General features: G+C 48.9%; 1 protein-coding gene and 1 long non-coding RNA gene across 2 annotated transcripts; one reads left to right on the forward strand and one right to left on the reverse strand.

The window, feature by feature from the left end:
• Positions 1 to 3,827: 3,827 nt before the first annotated feature.
• DRD3 (dopamine receptor D3) lies at positions 3,828 to 16,645 on the forward strand. Its single transcript, XM_065675654.1, has 9 exons — positions 3,828 to 3,885; positions 6,220 to 6,512; positions 11,432 to 11,544; positions 12,667 to 12,809; positions 13,870 to 14,066; positions 14,556 to 14,581; positions 14,817 to 14,829; positions 15,065 to 15,281; positions 16,118 to 16,645. The coding sequence occupies exons 2-9, from the start codon at positions 6,231 to 6,233 to the stop codon at positions 16,312 to 16,314; spliced, it is 1,188 nt and encodes a 395-aa protein (XP_065531726.1). The 5' UTR covers positions 3,828 to 3,885; positions 6,220 to 6,230; the 3' UTR covers positions 16,315 to 16,645.
• LOC136012560 (uncharacterized) lies at positions 5,483 to 20,576 on the reverse strand. Its single transcript, XR_010611812.1, has 3 exons — positions 20,485 to 20,576; positions 7,905 to 7,987; positions 5,483 to 5,515 (listed from the first exon to the last, which is right to left on the reverse strand). It is a non-coding gene; the product is annotated as an uncharacterized LOC136012560 (long non-coding RNA).
• Positions 20,577 to 22,351: the final 1,775 nt, after the last annotated feature.

Below are 22,351 nucleotides of genomic sequence, written 5' to 3' on the forward strand. Positions count from 1 at the left end.
ACATATTAGACACTGCACCTTAAACACTGGCTGCAGTGACAGCAACCATTGTGTGAAATCACATATATCATTTGCTAACAATCCTTTAAGCCGCAGCAGTGCAGGGCACTAGCAACCCAGCTAGAGATGGCAAGGGTCAGAGTTAGGAACTTGGGAAGGAGCAATAGAGGGGAAGGACAAATAGGCTGGGTGAAGCTGCCAGAGGTTTGGGAACTGAACAGGATGCCAAGACTGTGACTAGAAATCAAAGGAAGAAATGTGAACACAGCCAGAGAGACATGAGGGATCAGGAGTGCACAAACACTCGCTGGACATACTTAGTACAAGAGGAACATTAGGACTGATGGGCAAGGAGATGGAGAAAAAATAAGCAGGAACACTGAGATTTATACAAGTTACTTGAAAGAGCTTGGGAACACACAGGACTGAAAAGAAGAACTGGGAGAGCTGGTGTTGGAGGTGAAGGCAGAGAAACAGGCTGGAGAGGATCCAGAGGGCATGGACCAGGTGTGGGGACCATGGCTTCTCCCAGCTTTATGCACATGGGGGCATAAAGCCTGTGATGCAGCTGGAGATCCAGGAGCTTGAGGAGGCTTTGCTGTTAGGATGCACCTGTGAAACCTGCTGGCACATCCTGAGTTTCCCACAACTCACTACCAACCTGCTTCTCTGCCATGCTCCAGTGGTGCTCTGTTGCCACAGCCAAAGGCTTGTCCGGTGTTTAACTGGAGCAAACATAAGCCACCTACAAGATTTTGGAGTAGGAAGAATTTATGAGAGGCATTGCACTGAGCACTGTATTAAAGAAGATGTAATGTTAAAAAAACTCCAAATCCCTGCAAATATCTCAGCTGAGATTGTCTATGCAATTTTAGTTCAGCCTGTCTCTGTGTGTGGTACAATCTAATCTAAATTAAACGATCACATGGATTATTATCTTGCTCCACAAGACCTCTGCTGCAGGGCAAACACAAGAAAGTCATTAAGTCCCTACCCCAAAGGCAGGACTTTTCCAGTCCCAGGAAAACCAAACAAGGGGGCATGAAAAGAGCCACCCAGGAAAGAGATGGGAAGGGAGCACTGCTGAGAAGGAGCTTAAACAGAGCAGCAACACTTACAACTGGATGATTTTTCTTCTCAAGTCAGAGGAATATTAAGGGAAGATACAAAAATTATTAAAGCAAGAAACAAGTTTCACAAGCTCCTACTGCCCATCTGTCTCATTAATCTGAGTGGGCTGATGAGGACAGGTTGTCACAGACCTTCCAGGACCAGATAAGGATAAAAGGCTGGGGTATCTGCAATGAGGGTCTCTGGGGCAGGAGGTAACACGGATTACGGGATGAGGAGGCTCCTGGAAGAGGCAGCACTGGGGGCTCCACTGACCACAAGAAAAGGCAACAGAGTGTTTCAATGCTGGAAGACAAAGACATGAATCAGAACAGCAGTGCTTTTGTGGGTTCGCCCTGCTGAATCCCCCTGTCTTAAAGGAGGGGGGCAGCTGCAAGGCAATGCCTCTTGATCGATCTGTGGTTAGCAGTTCCATTGAACGGATAACATCAGAACAGCATATTGCAGTAGTGCCTTGTGGTCCCGGTGTCCCAGTGTCCTAGAGACCATTTAGGCACCTTGCTGGCCACAACCCTTTGGTGATCACCTACAAACAAACTGCATTTAAAAACTGAAGCTAAAATGCCCCCAGCCCCACAGCAAGGGGTCATGCTCACGAGCCATTCGCACCCAGCCCTTCACTCCCACAGCATCACCACGTGTGCTCTTCCCTCCGGTTTTAAGCACATGAGTGTGGGTGTGCTGGAGTCTTTCCAAGCTCACAGTAAAAAGCCTCTGCTGGGGATGGATGGGAGGGCTTCCCCCCTTCCTCAACTGCTCCAAGTGCAGCTAGCAAACACATTTTGCTGAAGATGAGCAGTATGGAATAGGTGACAGCAGTTCATCTGCATACACATAAGCACAGTAAATACAGCCTATGTGATACCACTTCGGAGCTTCCAAGGGGACAAGGGGGCTGTAAAACCCTTCATAGAATCATAGAATAGTTAGGGTTGGAAAAGACCTCAAGATCATCCAGTTCCAACCCCCCTGCCATGGGCAGGGACACCTCACACTAAACCATCCCACACAAGGCTTTGTCCAACCTGGCCTTGAACACTGCCAGGGATGGAGCACTCACAACCTCCCTGGGCAACCCATTCCAGTGTCTCACCACCCTAACAGGAAAGAATTTCCTCATTATATCCAATTTAAACTTCCCCTGTTTAAGTTTTAACCCAACCCGTTACCCCTTGTCCTGTCACTACAGTCCCTGACGAAGAGTCCCTCTCCAGCATCCCTATAGGCCCCCTTCATGGGTCATTCATTCTATAGCCTAGCAGCTATATCCTCCATCAAGGACACCTGACCTGCAAATGTGATACCTGTAGGGAAGAGGCAGTAAATCATGACACCCATACAGTGCCATCCACCTTGGGGCAATCACTGCCTTGGTGCTGATTAACTCCCATCAAGCCCTGTATGGGCATTTCCACCACCCACAATCAGGCTGAAGCTGGTACTGTCGCATCCCTCATACCTCATAGGTATGAGTACTCTCTACAGCACTTCTCCCACCGACCACCCTTACCCACAAAGAGGATGACCTGGGTGTCTGCAGTCAGGAGAAGCGATTCAGGAAGCCAGAGTCCCAGAGCATGCTTGTTAAGGTAACTTGTTTCTTAAACAAGTAAACTCTGTTGTCTGCAGTATCTCCTCATCTCCTCACCCACCTACAACTTAGTCCATGGCCACCCTGACCAGCGGGTGCACAAAGGGGAAAAGAACTTCCCCTCCTCCCTGCTGGGACTGCAGAGCAGCTCCTGCAACTCTTGCATGCACGGGAAAGGAAACCTCAGTCCTGCAGCTGAGCTTCCTGCACCCTCATGACAACCCTCAGTGAGCCCCACTTGCTCTGCCAGACTGGGTGATAGGCACAGCTGAACCCCAGGAGACAGGAGGCCCACTGGGATCCTTCATACCCCACATAGCCCACACGGTGACCAGTCTGAGGAGGACTGCTCCTCGAAGGACTGATCTCAGACCTCAAAGGAAGCCACATAACGGACGCAGGGGCTGTAGTCATGCTGTGGCCGTGGTAGATGCAGCATACAGTGCCCACAGGCAGGGATCCCAGAAGGATGCTTCCCTCACATCACTGTCCTTCCTGGCTTCCTCCCTGCTTACCCAGCACTCTTTCATCTCAGTTTTAAGGTAGTTTATGAAAGATTTATTTTTCCCCAATTCTCTCCCATTTTAAAGCCATCCTCACTCTGATCGTATTTTTAAACTAACCATTTTTAAGTGTCAGCTTCCTATCCCAAGCAGCATGCTTGCAGCATCCCCCGAAGGGCTTTTGCCTGTTTGCCTTCCACCGCAGTGCTGACAGCTCGGCCGGGGCACCTCCTCCCGCTCCGACACAACAGAGACACTTCATGGTCAAGGGCAGGGTCCGGATTTGGGGTTCCCCGTCTCTACTTCGGCTCCCAGGCAGAAGCAGGTCTGTCCCTCAGCAAAGCACACCCCTGGCTCCGGAATTAGCTGGGACCCCTCTGCCAGGCCCCTTTGATAGAAGAGCAGCCCCTCGGGAGCTTGAGGACGGGATGGGGCGCTCAGACCCCGGCCCGGCTGACTTCCCCCCACCCCGGGCACCGCGGGGTCCCGGCCCGCTGCTGCCGGCGGGGGGCGGCGGGGAGGCGGGGGACAGCAGGGCTCCGCCCCGCGGCTCCGCGCCGGGAGGGCGGCAGGAGGGAGCGGGTCGGGCCGGGAGGCGGCGGGACCGGCACCGAGACCGTCTGGGCGGCAGCGGCGGTGGCACGGCCCGGCGGGCCGGGGGTAAGTCCTCATTGTTGACCCCTCTGCTCCTCTCCCGCCCGGCACCGGAGGTCCCCCCATCTCCGCAGTGTCCCCAGTCCGGGTTTCCCCAGCTCCCCTCGCCCCCCGGGCGCACGGCTGCCCCTCGGCTGCGGGAGCGGCGGGCGCGGAGCAGCAGCCGCAGCGGGACCCAAAGCCGCGGCCACGCTTAGACCCCGGACCCCCCCTCTGCACCCCACGCCCGCACCATGGCATCCGGACCACGACCTGCGCCCGGACTCTCCCCCGAGACGGAGACCTACGGGAGGAGCATCCCTCCCTCTCCCTGCCGCCTGCTCGTCCCCGCGGCAGCGACCCTTGTCCCTACGGGTAAGGGGTATCCCGGCACCCCGGTGTCCCTGTACCCCTGTCTCCCGGTACTCTAGTTTGGCAGCATCCTGGCAGCAGGCAGAGCCAGCAGAGCCACGGGGGTGTAGGGCAGTGCAGGGCTGGGGTGCCTGGCAGGGAGGAACTTGGGGGGGAACCTGGTAGGGAGCATTGGCCTCCGGGTGGTAGTTGGAAATAGTGCTTGAGGACATAAAGAACAAGAGAAAGACAGGGCAGTAAACCCGCTGGCAAACTGTGTAGTACAGTGCCTTAAACCTCTCAGTTCTATTCTGTGTGCTGTTTTGTTCATTCCCTGTCGTGGCTTTGCTTATCAGCTTAATGTAGGGTTTTTTCCAACGCTACAGAACTGGCCTTTCGTGGCCCCAGACAATACAGATTTCCCAGAGGAGGAGCTGTGTCTCTGCAAGGGACACTCACTGCAAAACAAGCCCTGTCTTTGGGTGGCTGCAGCAGAGCTGTTTTATGAACAAACAGTCCTGGGAGTCATGCTATGGAAATCCTTCAGGTCCAGTGGAGAGCTCAACTCTGTCAGAGGCTGCAGAAGAAGGAGAGGCAAGCATGGGCACTTGCAAACAAAACACGTGCCATAAGAGATTGTTTTGTCCCAGTTCTGAGGGATCTGTGTTCATGGGACAGAGGAAAGTTCAGTTTCCATCTCATTCTGCCCTTGTCCACTCCCAGCTACAAGCAGCAGGGGCAAGTGACACCCATTTTAAGGGTGCTGGGGCAATTTATACCCATTTATACCTATTGCACAGCTACTCCTTCAGGAGTGCATGCATCACAGATGCTACTGTTGAAGGGGAGAAGTGGAACAAGGAGTAATATTTATACCACTGGCATTGCAACGTTTTGCTCTTGCCTTTCATACCTGTCACACTGATGAGGAGTTCAGCAATGGGAGCACTAGCAAAGGGAAAAAACCCTATCATATACAAGCTATTAAATGTCACAGAACAACCCTGGGACAGCAGCCTTCATAGCCCTGGAAAAAAATTATCATCCCCTAAATCAACAAATGATAGGTTCCTGAGCACAACCACGAAATCCAATGTAAGGAAAATAAATGCTAAGTACCCTGTAAGCATCCATCCATTATCTCATCCCAAATGACAAGTTGGTTTGCTCTTCAGAGCAGGAAGCGCATCTTCTGGCCGGGCATGGAAAAGACAGAGCACACTATGGATGAAATGAGGGCAGCACTGGTAGTTGAACTTTGGCAAGGTAGGCAGGGTACAAGCAGAGCATTATTTGAACAGAAGGCCTGGAACAGAAACGTGTTGCAGGAAAAGTGTACTTTCCACTTCCTTCATCAAAGAAAAGATGGTAGGTCCAAGCTACCTGGTTTGGGTAACTGTGTTGTGTTGTCCTCAGTACTACAAACTGCCTTTAAGACTGAGCTCTTGCCCAGCTGGCTTGTACTGTGCTGTGACTTCGGTGCATCTTAAAAGTACTGACACTTTCCATATATCTGTGTTGGTTGGTAAGATGCATCTCTCTCATACACACAGGAGGTGAAATATTGCATTCTTCTCTTGGCTTAAATTCAATGAAAAAGGCCAAGTAAGACCATAAACAAAGCTCTGCCTATATATATATATGCAGAAAAAAAACCTGACCTCCAGAACTGGCTTAAAGTAGCATTCATGAGGAAAGAATAAAAATAATACACCATCCACAAAAGGTACTGTTCTGCACTGCTTGGCTATTCGGAAAACAAATCTTCACTGTGAGGGTGCTGAGGCGCTGGCACAGGGCGCCCAGAGGAGCTGTGGCTGCCCCATCCCTGGCAGTGCTCAAGGCCAGGTTGGATGGGGCTTGGAGCAACCTGGTCTAGTGATAGGTGTCCCTGCCTGTGACAGGAGGTTGGAACTGGATGAGCTTTTTAAGGTCCCTTCCAACACAAACCATTCTGTCATTCTATTTTAGAGCTCTGATTTTCCGTTACCTCTTTCTTCATCTTCACAGAGGCATCCCCCATGGCCCTCTTCACAAGAGCCAGCAGTCATCCAAATACCACCAACCCCATTCCCTGTGGGGCAGACAACACTACGGAGCCTTACCTGCCACACTCACATGCCTACTACGCCCTCTGCTACTGCATCTTGATTTTGGCCATCATCTTTGGGAACGTCCTGGTCTGCTTAGCTGTGCTGAGGGAACGTGCCCTGCAAACTACAACAAACTACCTGGTGGTGAGCCTGGCGGTGGCAGACCTGCTGGTGGCTATTTTGGTGATGCCATGGGTGGTGTACCTGGAGGTGAGTTGGACAGAGCCCTGGGTGACATGGTCTAGGGTGAGGCATCCCTGCCCATGGCACAGGGGTTGGAAGTAGGTGATCCTAAGGTCCTTTCCAACGCAAACTATTCTGTGGTTCTATGATTAGCAGAACTTCACCGCAATATCAGTTTACCATGATACTGCATGTGTGATCATGTTCCTAATGAACTTAGTAGTAATGTTTAGGCTGATCTGTGTGGAGCAGTCCTGGAGCTGGCCTGCAGGATGTGTACAGTTAGGTTGTGTTACAACAAATGATTAAAAAGGGGATAACGGGGGAGCAGAGGAGGGAAGCCATTCCAACAAGACAGATTAGACTCTGCAATTAGATGGGAATTAAAAATATATTATTCAAACTCAAATTTTGTTGGACTGGAATAGTCCATCTCCTCAAGCATATTCCAATCTTTAATGAAATCACAATATGCTTTTGCATTAAACTTAGCACTTGCTGTGGACAGGGTGAGATTGAGGCACATCTGTGGAGCAGCCTCTGCCCCCATACAGTACTGTGGTCACAATTTGTGAGCACAAATGCAGCCCATGCCCTAGTTGTGTTTGAGACCCATTCAAGATTCATTTCTATCTGTGAAGCTTGGATAATCGAAGTAGCTGATCCAAGAGTCACCCAAACAACAGGCAGAAGACCCCACACACATCCCAAGCATTGCACTCCCAGCATCACACAGTATCTCCTAGAGAGCCAGACTGCAGGACTCCAGCAAGACTAAGATTTAAAAAGCAGTCCAAAGTAATTTAGATACTTGCTGCTGTTTATGGATGAGCGATGGCACCAGTGAAGCAGAAATGGCATCATGCTTCAGTACACTATGGGCTTAGAAATTGCCAAGAAATAATTGTCTCCAAAACCATGTACAATACCTATTCTTCTACTGAAAGTTTGCCAAACCAGGCATCTGAGACCTGGCCATTATTTATGGAGAAGCTAAAGGTGGATGAATACCTCAGATTTAAATGTTGCTTGTGAACTTTGTGCTTTACACTCAATTTTTAGAGCCATCTGTGGCCTGGACCTTCTCCATAAAATTTGTCATTTTATCAATCATGTAAAGAACTGTGTCTTTTCGAAAGGCCTCTTGGGAAGGCTGTGATAGATCAACCAGAGGAACATTTTATAGTCTCAAAATCCTCATCTCCACCTAGTGAAGTTTCTGGCACAAAAATGTGTTCAGCACTGTGTCTAGCAATCTCCTGGGGTCAACAAGTAGGTCTAATATGCCAGTTCTGTTACCCCATTTCTTTACTGACCTCTGTTGCTGTGGCTGGTGCACCTACTTGGCTCACCAAGATGTCCAAGACAGTGGCTTTAGGGTATCCTGCCTACTGGAGTTGGCATTAAACACCATCATACCTTATAATCATTGTATAAACGGAGGAGGACATGTAGCAGCATGGCCTGGAGCATCCTTCTTCATCTTTTCACAACATCCAGTTCTACCCTCAAAGGAAAAAACGTTTCTGAAGGTGTTTGTCAAGGGGAGGATAGACAACTGAGTTACTGCAGCTCAGCAGTTTACCACTCCTCAACAGGCCTGACCACATGTGTGCTCTTAGTTACTCCCACCATGCAAAACCATAAGCAGCCATTTCACAGCTGCAGGGAGCTAACAGCACCTCCAAGAAGAACACTCTTAAACACGAAACACTTAAGTGAGCACGCTTAGATGCACCACTACTCACATGCCCGTCATCACCTGATGCAACTTCAAGTTCCTACTTTCCCCCCCTGTGTTCCTCAATACAGCGTCATCATACATATCTGATTTATAGACATTCTTTTGTTTATTTGCAAGGATTCAGGAGAGTGATGGATTTGCATAAGCTTATAAATGCACATAAACTGGAAGACTCCTTTACGGTTGGAAAGTTTAAAATACTAATACTGCAGTTTTGTGGATAAAGCAGATGAGGTGAGAACCTGACCTGAATAGTCTTCAGGGAGCTTTAGCATTGTCTTTAGCAGAGCCAGGATTTCAGCCTGCACTCTATTCCCATTTCTGTTGCATATGCACAGAAGGGTAATGAGAGACCGCATCAGCTCATCTCTCTGTGGTTTGCTCTTATCAGCTGTCAAAGAAGAACATTTGGCCATCCACCTCACCCAGGCAGTTGTGAGGATTCATTCAATTAATACCTGTGATGTGCTTTGAGATTCCTATACAAAAGGCATCAGAGGGGTAAAGAACAGGTACCCTGCCAGCACGGCAAAACCAGAAATGCACGCTAGCAAGTTCTAGCTGCTGTAGCAAAGACGAGCAGAGCAATAAAAGGAATAGCAGAAATAGAATTCTAAAGATTATTAACACGGCCTGTAATAAAATGGCTCTTCTTCATTATTAAATTCCAGAATAAATTCCGGGTTTGCATACCCTGCAGGTAAATATTAACTACTTCACTGACTTCAGCAGAGCTAATGCCCATTTTAGAGGTGGAGGCTGGTGGAAGTGAGGGTGGGTTTTAAGCCCTAACATTTTGATCTGTCAAGCATCCGCTTAATACAATCCACAGCTTAGTATGCAGGTGGCATGGTCTGAATGCATCATCCCTGGAGGGTTCACTTCAAAGCCATTCCCACCACCACCTTCTCGAGTTTTAATGGTTCACATTCTTGGGCTTAAAACCTGAATGTGCTCAGGACCTTGGAAGCTCCCTCAGTTAAGTGCTTGCACATCTGCTGGGCGAGCAGCAGATGGCTTTCATGCGAACAGCTGGCACCAGCTCCTGGTGAAATACTCTTCAAACTCCGCAGATCACACAAACACGGCATTGCATTTTGCCTCACACTACCAGAAACATCTCTCACTGCAAACCTCTGCAAAGGCTTCCAGCAGTTACAACTACACACACACACACACACACACACATATATATATATGCATTTTGAGGTGGTCAAGCAGATCTCAAAAATCTGCAGCCAAAGCAAAAATGGTGTGAGGTTTCTTTGAAAACTGAAAAGAAAAACTTTGAGAGTTTGGGGCTTTTTTTTCTTTCCCTGCTTTTTTAAAGAGAAAACAAAGGAGCCCCATAAGTATCAGAGAACCAAAGACAAAAGCATAGTTCTCTATTGCCTTTTGCAAGCCAATTCCTATTTCTCTCCCCTTCAAGTCGGGGGTCCTAATGGAAGACTGTCTTCTTCAGTACCCAAATTGTGACAGATAGCAGCCAGGTGCAGCAGGCAACAGCCTAACGACACAGCACACCTCAGCAAGTTTCTGTGGCCAAGTGCTGGTACACTTAAAACCATTTATATTTTCCATGATTATTTCTTGAACAGCTCTGAAAACAACTCACACTGAGCGAATTCTGTATTTATACAGGCGCATCTCTCTGCAGAGAGCCATGTCCTTCCTAGGATCAACACTTATTGCAGGGTTGACCCACTGCCTTAGAAGCCAAGCTTACTTGTGCACCCTCTCTCGCCTCAGCTGGCATGGGTATTTTTGAGTGGGTCTTGAAAACCTTCAAGGATGGAGCCTGCACAGTCTCACCAAGCAACTGGCTTCACTACCTCACTGTCCTCATGGTCAGAAAGTTCATCTTCATCACCAGCTTGCACCTTTCTTTCAACTTAGGTCTGTTTCCTCTTGCTGTGGAAAACCTGGCCCCAGCTTCAGTTATCCTTCTCTAACTTCCTTAATAACCTCCCACTAAGGGACTGCTGTTAGTTCTCTGCAAAGCCACCTTTTCTGCAAGCTGAACAAGCCCTGTTTCTTTAGCAGCTCCTCACAGGACAAGTGCTCCAGCCCCAGGGACTGTCTTGGTGGCCCTCCAGTGGACTCACTCCTATTTATCAGTGTTTTTGCTGTACTTGGGCCACAAAACAAGTAGCTTTGACTTGTTTAGACCACAAGACTCCGGTGGCCTAAATGTAAGCAGTGACACTAGGCATCAGTGCCAGTTCCTGATAGCTTCCCAGGATCCAGCTGAGCAAGCAGGACCTATGGGGTTGAACCCTGAAGGCTCTCTCCAAGCAAGGACTGCCCTCCCTCTTTCTCTCCTACCAGCATAGCATTAGATTTGTTTGCTGTACTCATCTAACAAGCTTATCTGTGGAAAGCAGGCTGCCTCCTCGTTCATCTCCTACAAGGAGGGAGTACTGAGGCAGACCACCTCACTTCAAGCTATCATCCCCCCAGGAGAGCAGTACCACACCGTGCTTGGAACATATTGTTGTCAACTGAAAATGTTATTATCAAGAACTTGGTGGCTAGGCCAATAAAAGAGAGCATTTCTCCATCACAAAGATTGGTCACAGCTAAGCTTTCATGATTGCACACTTCAGATTAAACATTCAAAACCACCAGAACAAAAGCTCGACATGGTGGCAAACCAAAACCCTTTATCTGAATAGCTTGCAAGTTCTCACTCAGATCTAATAATCAAAATCTGTAACTGAGATAAGAATCCAAATAAGGCTTTAGAGAAACCTTGGGTCTCAGGTCTCTCTTTCATACATAAATGCATAAAATTTGCAGCACTTTTCCAGCTCACTGCCTGCAAGAGAACTCCAGCAGCTAAGCTGAGAAATGCTTTCAGCCCTTATTTTTTCTCAGATAATCCTTAATCAAAGGATATATACAGTGATAGCAAATTTAAATCAATTTGTCATGCTGGGCCTTAAGGGAAGGGATAGCTGCTATCTATTTCTTCTCCCTCTATAAGAGTAACTAAAGGGCTGAAACTGAGGTGCGGCTCCTTCTTTGCAACCTACCGCTGTGTTATCTTGCACACAACACAGGTACCTCAGTTTCCCTCTGCACATCACAGTGGACATGAACTCATGTAGCTGTTGAGATACTTGGAGGAGACCACCTTACACATAACTTATCAAGGACTTGGGGCAGAACAAGGCTGACACTTTTGTGGTTGCTGGTGCAGGTGACCGGAGGAGTCTGGACCTTCAGCCGCATCTGCTGCGATATCTTCGTCACCATGGATGTAATGATGTGCACAGCCAGCATTTTAAACCTCTGTGCTATCAGCATTGACAGGTGAGAGCCAACAGCATCCGGGGGATAGTCTGGAGGTGTGGGACAACCCTGTACCACAGCATGGTAGGGACAAGGAAGTGGGATTTGCATAGGCAGCACTGGGATGCTCTGGAGCACAAACATCCCTGCAAGTCTATTACTGCTGCTACTGCTATTAATATGGCTTGGCCCGCCATGTGCTTGAAGATGTCTGCAATTAAGGGCAGACAGGCACAAGCAATAAAACATCACCAGTAGGCAGTCAACCACATCCTCATGCTTCTTGAAAGCAAGAACCAGAATTGGTTATCTAATTCCTACTGAGTCTTAAAGAGGGTTTCTCCTCCTGGAGACCTCACTCGTGAAGTTTTAATGAACAAAATCCTGCCATACACATAGGGAGAGGGTGATGATTATTGCTGTATAATCTTTAGCCTTGCCCTGCTTTTCTGCATCTTAAAACTTAGCCTATTTAAAGCCATGCTGAGGGCGGGGAGCCAAGACCTTGCTGCACATGGTACTGTTAGGACCGAGAAGTGGGGGAAGGAAAAAACACTGCATGCTGTGGCTAAAGGGTAATTGTATGAAGCAGTTCTCAAAGCTGGGTTGGTCTGGAGTACCAGCCCCTGGGCTATGCTAAAGACAAGACTTCTGTGCCTTCCACATCCTAGCCTTGCTGAGCTGTATCCCCTGAGGCACCCTGGCAGCTGACGGCCCCGGACACCTACCCATGGGCTCTGTCAGTAAGGCCAACACCAGAGCGGGCAGCTGAAGCACAGAGCGCAGCAAGCTGTGGTTGCTCCAAGGCTGCTCTTTCCCAGCAGTGCGCACGTATAACCTTAGGGGTTTCTTGGGGTTTCTAGATCCATCTGGTATCCCAAACCTTGTAGCTTCACAATGCCAGCAGATCTGCAGAGTGTTTCTCTGCAATGCTGCCAACTAACTCTGATTTCCTCTGTTCCTCCTCCCAATGCCCCACTTATCATTTCTACAAATTGCTGATCCCATCATCTGGTCTTCTTTCCTCTGCCATTTATTTCTTTACCATGTTCACCATCATGTTCCCTACGTGGCTCTCATTTCTCCTTTTAAAACCTGGTCCTTTTCCTCCCTCCCTCTTTCTGGAGCTGGTTTGGTCCACAGATACACCGCAGTGGTGAAACCAGTTCAGTATCAGAACAGCACTGGGCAGAGCTCCTGCAGGAGGGTGTCTCTCATGATTGTGATAGTCTGGATGCTGGCATTCGCAGTGTCATGCCCTCTGCTCTTTGGCTTCAATACTACAGGTAGGTGATATCCTTGAACAGCAGCATCCGGTGAGAGGTTGAAAATGGAGCTGCCCTGTGTACAGGCAGGTCATTTAATGTGGGTCCTGCACCCTTTCCAAGTTACAGGAAATTTTGGGAATCTGGAAAACACACTATGGTGAGAAAAATCTCTGGTGCTGAGCACATGTGCTCTTGTCTTATGAGCTTGCCACTTACTCAGGGAGACACTGACTATTGATCTGACAACAGACCTGCCTGCTTTACTGCCAAATCAATGTCTGTCAAAGCATCCGGGTCTACAGATCCCTCCAGTCACTCAGCACATACAGAGCAAATCTCCAGATGTGCAGCACATCCAGTACACATCAGACTTACTGCATCTTGCCGATATCAACAGCTCCAGGCACAGTTTTAAATGTGGTACAAGACAGATTCCTACCCAGCAAGGACTTCATACTGGCACTGCTCGTGAGAAATCTCTTTCCTATCCAGAGGGCTGCTTCCTCACCTAATCCCTTGGGGAAAGGAAACAATTTAGCCTCCTCCTTGGAATCAGGTTGGTCTCTTTCACCTCACCTTGGGCAGCCCATTCTCCCTGGAGGCAGAGGGGTATGAGAGTCTTCCTCCCCTCTGAGCCACAGGCAGAAGTCCTCTGCTTCCCATCCATCTTATATACAATGCTTGAGATGAGAAGAGAGCAGGGAGTGGGAAGTACTGCTGTTCCCCTCCTTCCTGGTCCAGACAGACAAGGGTGAAGGCACACCTCTGCAACCAGACAGCTCAGAGGCTGTCAGAGGAATAGGAGAAAGGATGGGAATAGACATGAGAGAAGAAAAGCAGGAAGATCCATGGCTGGGTCATGCTAAATGGCCCTGGGTAGTCCCTTTCAAGCATCAGTTAGGTGAGTGGGTAGGACACAACTAATTTGCAACAACAGAGATAGGAGATGCTTGCACTCCTTAGACTGCCTTTGTCCACCAGACACCTTTTGGCTTGCATTGCTAATACACCGAAGACCCCTTGCAGTAAACCAAAGCAGCTCTCTCCTCTCTCTCTTTCTCTCTCTTCTCCTCCCCAGGGGATCCCACTGTCTGTTCCATATCCAACCCTAGTTTCATCATCTACTCCTCTTTGGTGTCCTTCTACCTCCCCTTCCTGGTGACCCTGCTGCTCTATGTCCGGATTTACCTCGTGCTAAGACAGAGACAAAAGAAGCGAATCCTCACCCGGCAGGGCAGCCACAGCGCCAGCACCAAACCGTGTTGTGCACACAAAGTAAGATTCATATGAATACAGAAGGAGCTGTCAAACAGGGCAGGGCATGCATGATCTCTTCTGCTTAAAGGGTCAAAGCACAGAACAGAAAGCTTAAAGAAGGGACATGGCATGTTTTCATTCCATCCCTCACCCATACACCATGATACCTGAGATGCAGAAGCTCCAGTTAAATCCTTTTCAGCCCTCTAGAAAGAGGATACTCCCCGTGTATCTCTGCTCTCTAGAAACAGAGCATAGGCTACTTCAGTATTTCTTCAGAGCAGGGCTTTTCAGCCATGCAGAAGTCTGGCTAATTTCTTCACTGAGCGATTTTATTGTCTTTATTTATTGGTTTTTGTTGTGTGAAGCTTTGTTCTCAGGGCTTCACAGGCTTTCACCTAGATTATTAAAAAGAAAAACCAAAACAACTCTTCATCTGACAGACTTAAGAGGTCAAAATGCTTATAGCGCATGGAGCATTTGTTCCACTGACCTTTCTAGATGAAGTATCTGCAACCATGGGAACCAGCACAGTGGTTTGAAAGGGATTGCCTGGTCACGCATATCCACTTGTTTTACCCTTTTCTCACAGTGAAGCTGCATTAACAAAAGTGGGGGTGTGTTGAGGGGAGCAGGGCCAACACAAAAATACAAGTGTAAGGTTAGCAGAGCAGGTGCTTCAGCTCTACTTGTTCTCATGCTACTCCTCAGTGTGATGGAAGCAGAGAGTTGTCCAGTGCTGTTCACGCCTCTGATAAGCCAGCTCAGCTTAGAGGATAAGGTGCAAAACCTAAGAAGCAAGTGGGGCTCCTACAACTTTCCGTGTCATCCTTTAACCCAGTGAATGGTTTGAAAGGTTCCCAGCCCCTATGTGGAATCCTCTTTTGCAGGAACACTTGGAGAGAAAAGCTTTGCCAAGCAGACGCCAAGGCACCTTTTCCCCCTGTCTCCCATTCAAATGCTCAGGCCAGGAGATGTCTACCAAAAGGAAGTTGCTGACTATCCTCAGCCTGCAGCGGTACCGCAGCTTCTGCCATGAGGCATCCCTCACCAAGACACCCAGGAGCACACAACACAGCAGGCTGGAAGAGAGGAGGAGTACCAAGCCAGGACTGGAAGTACGGAGGCTCAGCAATGGCAAGACCATCAGCTCTTTGAGGCTAGCGCACCAGCAGCCCCGGCTGATCCAGCTTCGGGAGAGGAAGGCTACACAGATGCTAGCTATCGTCCTGGGTGAGTGACAGCCACTCTATCTAGTGGGGGGCAAGGGGTGATGGTTTGGGACTTGCAGGAGCAAGGCATCTCCTAATACAATATTGAGCTTAAAAAAAAATGCAAGCCAAGCCCAGACTTCAGCTTCACTGCTCCACAAACTCAGGAGAGACAGAGATGGGGCATTTAGGGACCTAGGGAAATGCTCTCAGATGTTGAGAGACAAGCATGTTAGTATTTTATTTGCTACGTTATGCTACCCTTTTGTTTTAGATCAGTGGCCAACGATCCCTGCTACAGGCAGCAACAGCCAACCTCTTTGATTTCCCTTTTCCTTTATTATAAAGCTGAAACAGCCCTAAGTTTCCACACATGCAGCAGCTCTCAGGTCCAATTACAGAAAGGGAAACTGAGGCAAGGAGCATCACTGGAACCAGCTCGTAGAGCTGGATAGAGAAACCAGGAGAATGGTGCCCCAGTCACCTGCCAGGGTCACCAGACACATCTCTTCCCCTCGTTAACTTGGTAGTAGCAGGGAAGTAATGCAGCCTCATTGTAATTGATAAAAGCAGCTAAGGCAGCAGTCTTTCCCTCTAAGTTGTGGCCACTGTCTTTTTGTCAGTCGAGGCCACTTCTGAAGCTGCGTCCATCTATTCACACAGCTGATCCCAAGGAGCTGAAGCTCTTGCTAAGTCCCTCTGCCTCAGTAACGTCACCTTCAGCACCTCCCAAATGCCGACACACACACGGAAACAGTGAGAGGATGGAGGGAGAGGACACAGGTCAGTGCCCTCTGCCTTTCTGAGTAGTTGTTTCTCTAAAGTCCTGGATTGTTTTCTCACTCTCTCTAAACCCAGGAGCATTCATAGGCTGCTGGCTGCCCTTCTTCTTGATTCACATCCTCAACACCCACTGCCCATCCTGCCACGTGCCCCCAGGGCTTTACAGTGCCAGCACCTGGCTTGGCTACGTGAACAGCGCCCTCAACCCCATCATCTACACAACCTTCAACACCGACTTCCGCAAAGCCTTCCTCAAGATCCTCTGCTGCTGACCGCGGGGCTGGCACCGGGCTGCATGGGCTGCGGTTTGTGGTACAAGTGCTCCCCACTTCTGGGGAAGGAGGAGAAGACACAGAGGCAAGCCAGTAAGTCCCTCAGCACTGGGCACTGAGAGGCAGACCCAGGCGTGCAGCGCAAGATCAGCCACCACAGTGCACATGGGACCAAAGCAGACAGCATCTCATCTCCCTGCCTGTGGGCTGGGAATGCATTTGGCTTCCCAGTGCTGGAGCCTCAACCTGCAGAAGGCACCCACCTCATGCACAGCAATCCTAATAGAGGGCAGAACATGATCTTTTCCTTAAGGATCCTATCCCTTTAATAATGAGCCATCTCAGAAAGAGAACACTGATAGAGAAATGACAACATCCTTGTTGTCTCTGTCAAAAGGCTTACTGATAAAACTGGGTCAGTCTCAGTGCTAGAGTAAATTGCCCCAGTTGCAAGTGAAACCTTCCCTTGTGCTGCCAGGTTGTACTTTATTGCTCCTTGCAAGACAGAGAGGTGGCTACCATCCCTCTGGTAGGTCAGGTCTCATGAGAAGCATAGCACTGTCACAAGTGTTCCCTCTCTTCCTAACCTGAAGGCCAGTGATAGATTGGCCACTACTTAACTACCACACACCCAGTCATCTACTGGGGCCACTAACTCATGAACAAGATCTAGGATAGCTCCAGTCATGCCTGCAATAGATTCAAATCTGTTTTTTTTCACTTGGGGCAGGTTGCATGCACCTTGCCTTGAAATTTGTTTGTGGTCTCTTTGGAACCAATCTCTGCACTCCTGTCCTCATCAGGAGCACTGCTAGATTATGGGTTTGTGCTGTCCTGTTGTGATAACTGCTGTTACAGCCCACGCCTCGGGGAGAGCTGTTTCAGTAACACCCCTCCCTGTAAGGACATGTGCCCCAGGATCAGACCCAGGACTCTCTCTGGCTCCCCTCACCGATATACCTGTCAGCACACAAGGCATCCATACGTCCCAGCTTCCAGGAGCTGGCCAAACACAACCATGCCACGGTCTCCTTTCCCAGCAATATTGTACAAAGCCATCTCCAGTAGTTCCTGTATGAAAACACCAGACAAGCCCTGCTGTACCATTTAAGCTGGTCTTATGTCAGGGCACTCTAATGCTCTTCTTGTATAGACAAACTTGACCTGGGACAGCCTCTACACATTCCTCTCATTTCCAGCCCCCCTCACTGTACTGGATCAGAGGCTCCAGCTCTCACTTCCAAGACCAGGCTTAGCTGTGTTGTTAGCCACACTTATTTGACAGCTTTGGGTGTACCTGTGTATGTTGTCTCTGCCTGTGTCCATGCCACAGCTCCTTATCTGGGAAAAGCTTCCTCTCTTTCCTAGTATAAAGCCAAACCTACTCTCTGCCTCTGGAGCTCATAGCAGAGATCTAGCTTCTTCTCTTGTTTGTCTGGGCTTTGGGAGAAGATGCTCGTGGACAGCATGTGTTGTTTGCCTGGGGGGGTGCCCTCCATACTGTATTGTAATTGTCAGTCTAATAAAACACAGATGTAACTGGAAGGCTTGGTACCTTTGTGGTGAACATAGCCCTTCCTTAAGCCTTTTCTCAGTGGTAGCCCTCTTAGCACTTTCCCTGTTCAAAATAATCATCTGCCTGGAGACCTGTAAGAGGTCTTCATTATTGCATTTTACTTGTAGCTGGGAAAGAAATCAATGGCTGTTTTAAGCACTCCCAGCAGATGAATGCTGAAAATATGGTCAATCAGTTTCCCAGCTATGCCAGGCAGGCGTGTGGTACTGTTTACTCCATCTGCTCATAGGTGCTGGATAACATGGGAGCTACTCAGCACACAGGATATTGGGGGTATCAGTTGTGTGAATCAGCCTGTGGACAGACTGCTGCTCAAGTAATTCGCATTAAAATGCTTCATAACACAGATCACCAGAGACCAGTTTCAGTTGCTTTATATACACACTTACCGGAAAGGTGGAAATAAGGAAAAAGACCTTTTAAAGCATGGCTAGGTCCATTTCAAGCCCTGCCCTAGCATCTCTCAGGTGTCACGTTCACTCTGATCTTACTTGAATTTGAACCTGTTCTTCAAGCAGTGAATCCCAAGGTGATTCAGGATAGAGGTGAGGAAAAAGAGATGTGGTGGAAGACCAAGCAGTATTTTGGTACCCACACACCTCTGAGGGATGGGGAAGGTTCTGTATTTAAATATACGGTCCTTTGTTTAATAGTTAAGATTTGAACTGTGAGTCACAGAACTGACAGCAATCACTTGATCTATAACTATGGAAGAAAAGAAAAAAGGCACCACAAATCCCACCCATAATTACAGTAACTTAATCCCAAAAGAAAACAGCACCTCTCCCCCCTCTCAAGTACTGCTTGAGCTCCATGCCACATTTTACTATGGCAATAAGAACACACAGGAAAGGCCAAGGAACAGAAGCAATCAAAGGTGCAACCAGTTGATGCCCCTCATCCCTCCACAACAAGCCAGAGGGACAGCTGAGGAGCCCCCCAGGACCTCTGCTTCACACCCCCACATCATTACTGGCAATAGAATAATCTGTACTCCCCATTTTTTAACTGAAATGCCTCCTCCTGATCTTCATTTTCAACATTTTCATCTTTGCTGTTTGGCTTCCCCCCCCTCGCTCTGTGACCGACTGGAAAAGGAGAGGTGAGCCCTGACACTGCACTCTGCTGAAGAACCACAGGCTGTTTAGATGCTGGCGTTTGCTTTAGAAGAGCCTTTGGAGAATGCAGAAAGCTCCTCTCTGGCAGAGAGAAAGAGGGAGCTCAGAGACCGCCGCAGGCTCTAGATATTTCCCAGTGTCAGGAGACCTGCTCTGACAGCACGGCTGGGCAGACATGCAGGCACAGCAAAGGGTCCTGAAGCCTGTGCTCACCTTCTCTCTGGTCCACCAGGCAGCAGGAATGGGTTACCTAAAGTCCCCTATGCTGGATCCCATTTGTAAACGAGCCAGCAGACAGAAGAGCCAGGAAGCATCTCTACTGTAGCTGAGGAGAGTTAAGCCCCTTCAGAGATGAAGGAGAGCTGGCAAAACCGGCTGGGAACGGCAGCCACCCCTGCAAAGGTACAAGGCAGCCATCCAAGGCTGCCTGTCTAGACACAATTACAGCACGCCTGAGAAATGGGCTGAAAAATGCCATTTATCCCCTGCCTTCACCATTTCTCCAGGCAGACGTGTGCCCCAGCTCACAGAGCCACACACTCTGACTGAGCTCATGTGTGCCAGCTCACAGAGCCATAGGCTCTGCTTGAGCTGCAGGAGCCCAGGCAAATGAGGCTCACAGTGAGTTATGCTCGCTAAGGTTAGCAGGCACATATAGCACCACACAAAGCCACACGGGTACATCAGTGGTAGGTGCGACATGTATGCATCAAGTTTACTGCTTCCATCTGTGATGCTGCAATGTGGGGGCTCCTGAGCAGCACAACCCACCTGAGCATATGCGTGCACCTTCCAGTGCCCTCCCTTAGAAGGACACAGGACCCTGACAATGGCTGCAGCTTGAGGTGCTTTCGTTTCAGTGTGTAAAACACGTAAACAAAATGGCTTATAAATCCATAGTTCAGAATCGTTTTTGATGAGTAAGTGACAGGAGCCTGGCTCTGGGCTGGGAAGGACAGCCATCCAGGCAGCAACCTGCTCTTCATGGTGTCTCTCAATCCACAACCTCTCTGTGTGATAGCTATGATGATAGAAGGTGTTTTAAGATGGGTACTGATGGCCTGAAAACAAGGCAAGGCAAAGGCAACCCACCCCAAGCAGCTTTCAGTCACTCACTCCTACAAGTGTAGGCAGAAATAAGCAGAGAGCATCTCCATAGCTCCATAGCATCACCTTCACAGACCACCAAACTTTCTATTTAGGCTGCTATATGGTGGCTATCATAACTCTTTCTGTGGCTTGTTTGGATACAGGTGCAACAGATGCCCAAGGATCAGAGCCCCACACGTGTGCCATGGTTCTCAGGGGCCACAATTTACACTTCAGGTCTATCAGCAAGAGCACAGGTTACCTGTTACTAAAACCTTCAGTGATACTAGGCACCCAATTGAAACCATCCAGAGCTAAAATCAGCAGTTCTTACATCAAGCTTTACATTGTAAAAGGTAAACAGAGGGGAAACCATAAACCACTCACCCCTCTTGGAGACAGCTGCAGGAACCAGGTCATGTACTAAACAGGAGAACACAAAGGTGCATGGAGCAGAAGATAAAACTATATTCTCTGAAGGAAAGCTGCCTGCTGGGAAAGCAAGAGAATGATGGAAGAGGCAGATTTCACCTGCTGGCATGGCCCTGATGCTCTGCAGGTGATACTGCTCAGCTAACATGCTCCAGCACACCTTGCAGCAGCTGTACAGCATGTTGTATTAACAATCCCAGGTGCAGCCACACATTACAAACCACTTTTGCCAGACTACAACAGAGACAAAGCGAAGTTTTGCAGAAAATCTTATGTCTCCAGCTAATCCTCCATAGACTCCTCAGGGCATGGACAGGCCAGCTACTCAGCTGAGCCCAGCTGCACCCCACTGTGGGGCTAAGCATGAGTAGCATAGCACACATAGAGTCTGCTGTGTTACAGCTTCTCTGGGAGGGATCAGAGTGACGTGGGGACCGGCTTCCCACAGTTGGGCTCAGCACAACCTCCTCAGGCTAGCAGCTCCTCTGGAAGGGGCAACCTTATGCAAGACAGTGTTTGGTTTAAGCTCATTTGCAAAGCAAAGCCCCATCGCAGTCATTGTTACTGATGTGACCATTTTTGAAGATCATCAGATCAATGCCAGCGTTTTGAGGCAGGATCAACAGGCTGCAGGCTGCTGATTCTGATGATGCTCAGAAACATACTAATAGGAATTGCGGACATCTGGAGGATGCTGGTACCAATCTGATTAGTTTCACCCAAGTGTGTGATGATTTGCTCCCAAAATGACAGGCTCTGGCAGCCTTCAGCCTGAAAACACTCCTGGCTGTGAGGAGCCTCATCTCCCAAAGAGAATGGACACATCAATTCTTAGACAAGCGCAAGCATCCTAAATCTGAACTAGCCTTTAAGTGAGCCATTGAAGTGAACTTCTCATCTAATTGTAATAATGAACTAACGTAGTTGTCACCTCTTGGTGGTATCTTACCACTTGATCTGCTGCCTTAGGAGCAAAGGAAGGCTCACAAGGCTGCAGGCAATTCAAGGTGTGAGGCATTCAAAGCAGTACTTCTTCAAAGTCAGCATTGGCTGCTACGTACATCTTGCTCAATGACACTGAACAGGAGGTAGAAGATATATCCCTGACCAATCCTGCCTCTCAAATGCCACTGATCCAGCTGTGCTGTTACTCTCCAGTCAATCTCAATTCAACACAGAGCAGTGACCTTTCTTGTTCTGCTTTCCTGGCATCACTCATGCCAGTTCCTTGGTTTCATGTCACCTCAAGCACCAGAACAGGAGCCCATTAGCTCTGATGCCAACCGCACCTTCCTCCAACGAGGATGCTCTTTCTCCCAGGCCCAGGTGAAAAATTCTCCCAAGCTTCTGTCAGTTTTAGTAAGTTTCACCCCACAGCTGTGAGCATGGCACATTGAAGAGCACAGATAAAGGCTACTTTCGACTCGGCAGAAACACACATTTCTTCCATTTCTATCTGCCACCCTATGCCAGTGGGCTGCTCACCTTGCTATGCCTGAGCTGAGAGGCAGCAGCATTTCTGTCTGTGAGGGACAGGCAGAGAGAGACGGGCAGGTGGTTAATGCTGTAGGACTCCCTTCAATGCACTGTGCTGCGGGGGAACAGGAGTGCCAGGTATCAGGGTGAGTCCAGCACTTAGTTTCAGGTCTGAAGGCCATCAGCATTACTTTGTATTCTCCTTTTGTGAGCAGGAGTATAGCAGCCATTGCTAAACTTCCTGAACAACAGAATGCTTCTTCCTCCTCAAAGCATGTGTGAAAGAAGGGATGTAAAAAGGGACATGCCAGTGTCTTCTGCAACTTGATGTTGGCAATGCTACACT

Source organism: Lathamus discolor, chromosome 4 (genome assembly GCF_037157495.1).
Source record: "Lathamus discolor isolate bLatDis1 chromosome 4, bLatDis1.hap1, whole genome shotgun sequence".
NCBI classification, from domain to species: domain Eukaryota; kingdom Metazoa; phylum Chordata; class Aves; order Psittaciformes; family Psittacidae; genus Lathamus; species Lathamus discolor.

Coding starts and splice junctions, on each gene's coding strand:
- DRD3 (XM_065675654.1), top strand. CDS start 6,231: ATGGCCCTCTTCACAAGAGCCAGCAGTCATCCAAATACCACCAACCCC. Junction 12,810..13,869: donor CTTTGGCTTCAATACTACAG/GTAGGTGATATC, acceptor TCTCCTCCCCAG/GGGATCCCACTGTCTGTTCC. Junction 14,067..14,555: donor AACCGTGTTGTGCACACAAA/GTAAGATTCATA, acceptor TTCTAGATGAAG/TATCTGCAACCATGGGAACC.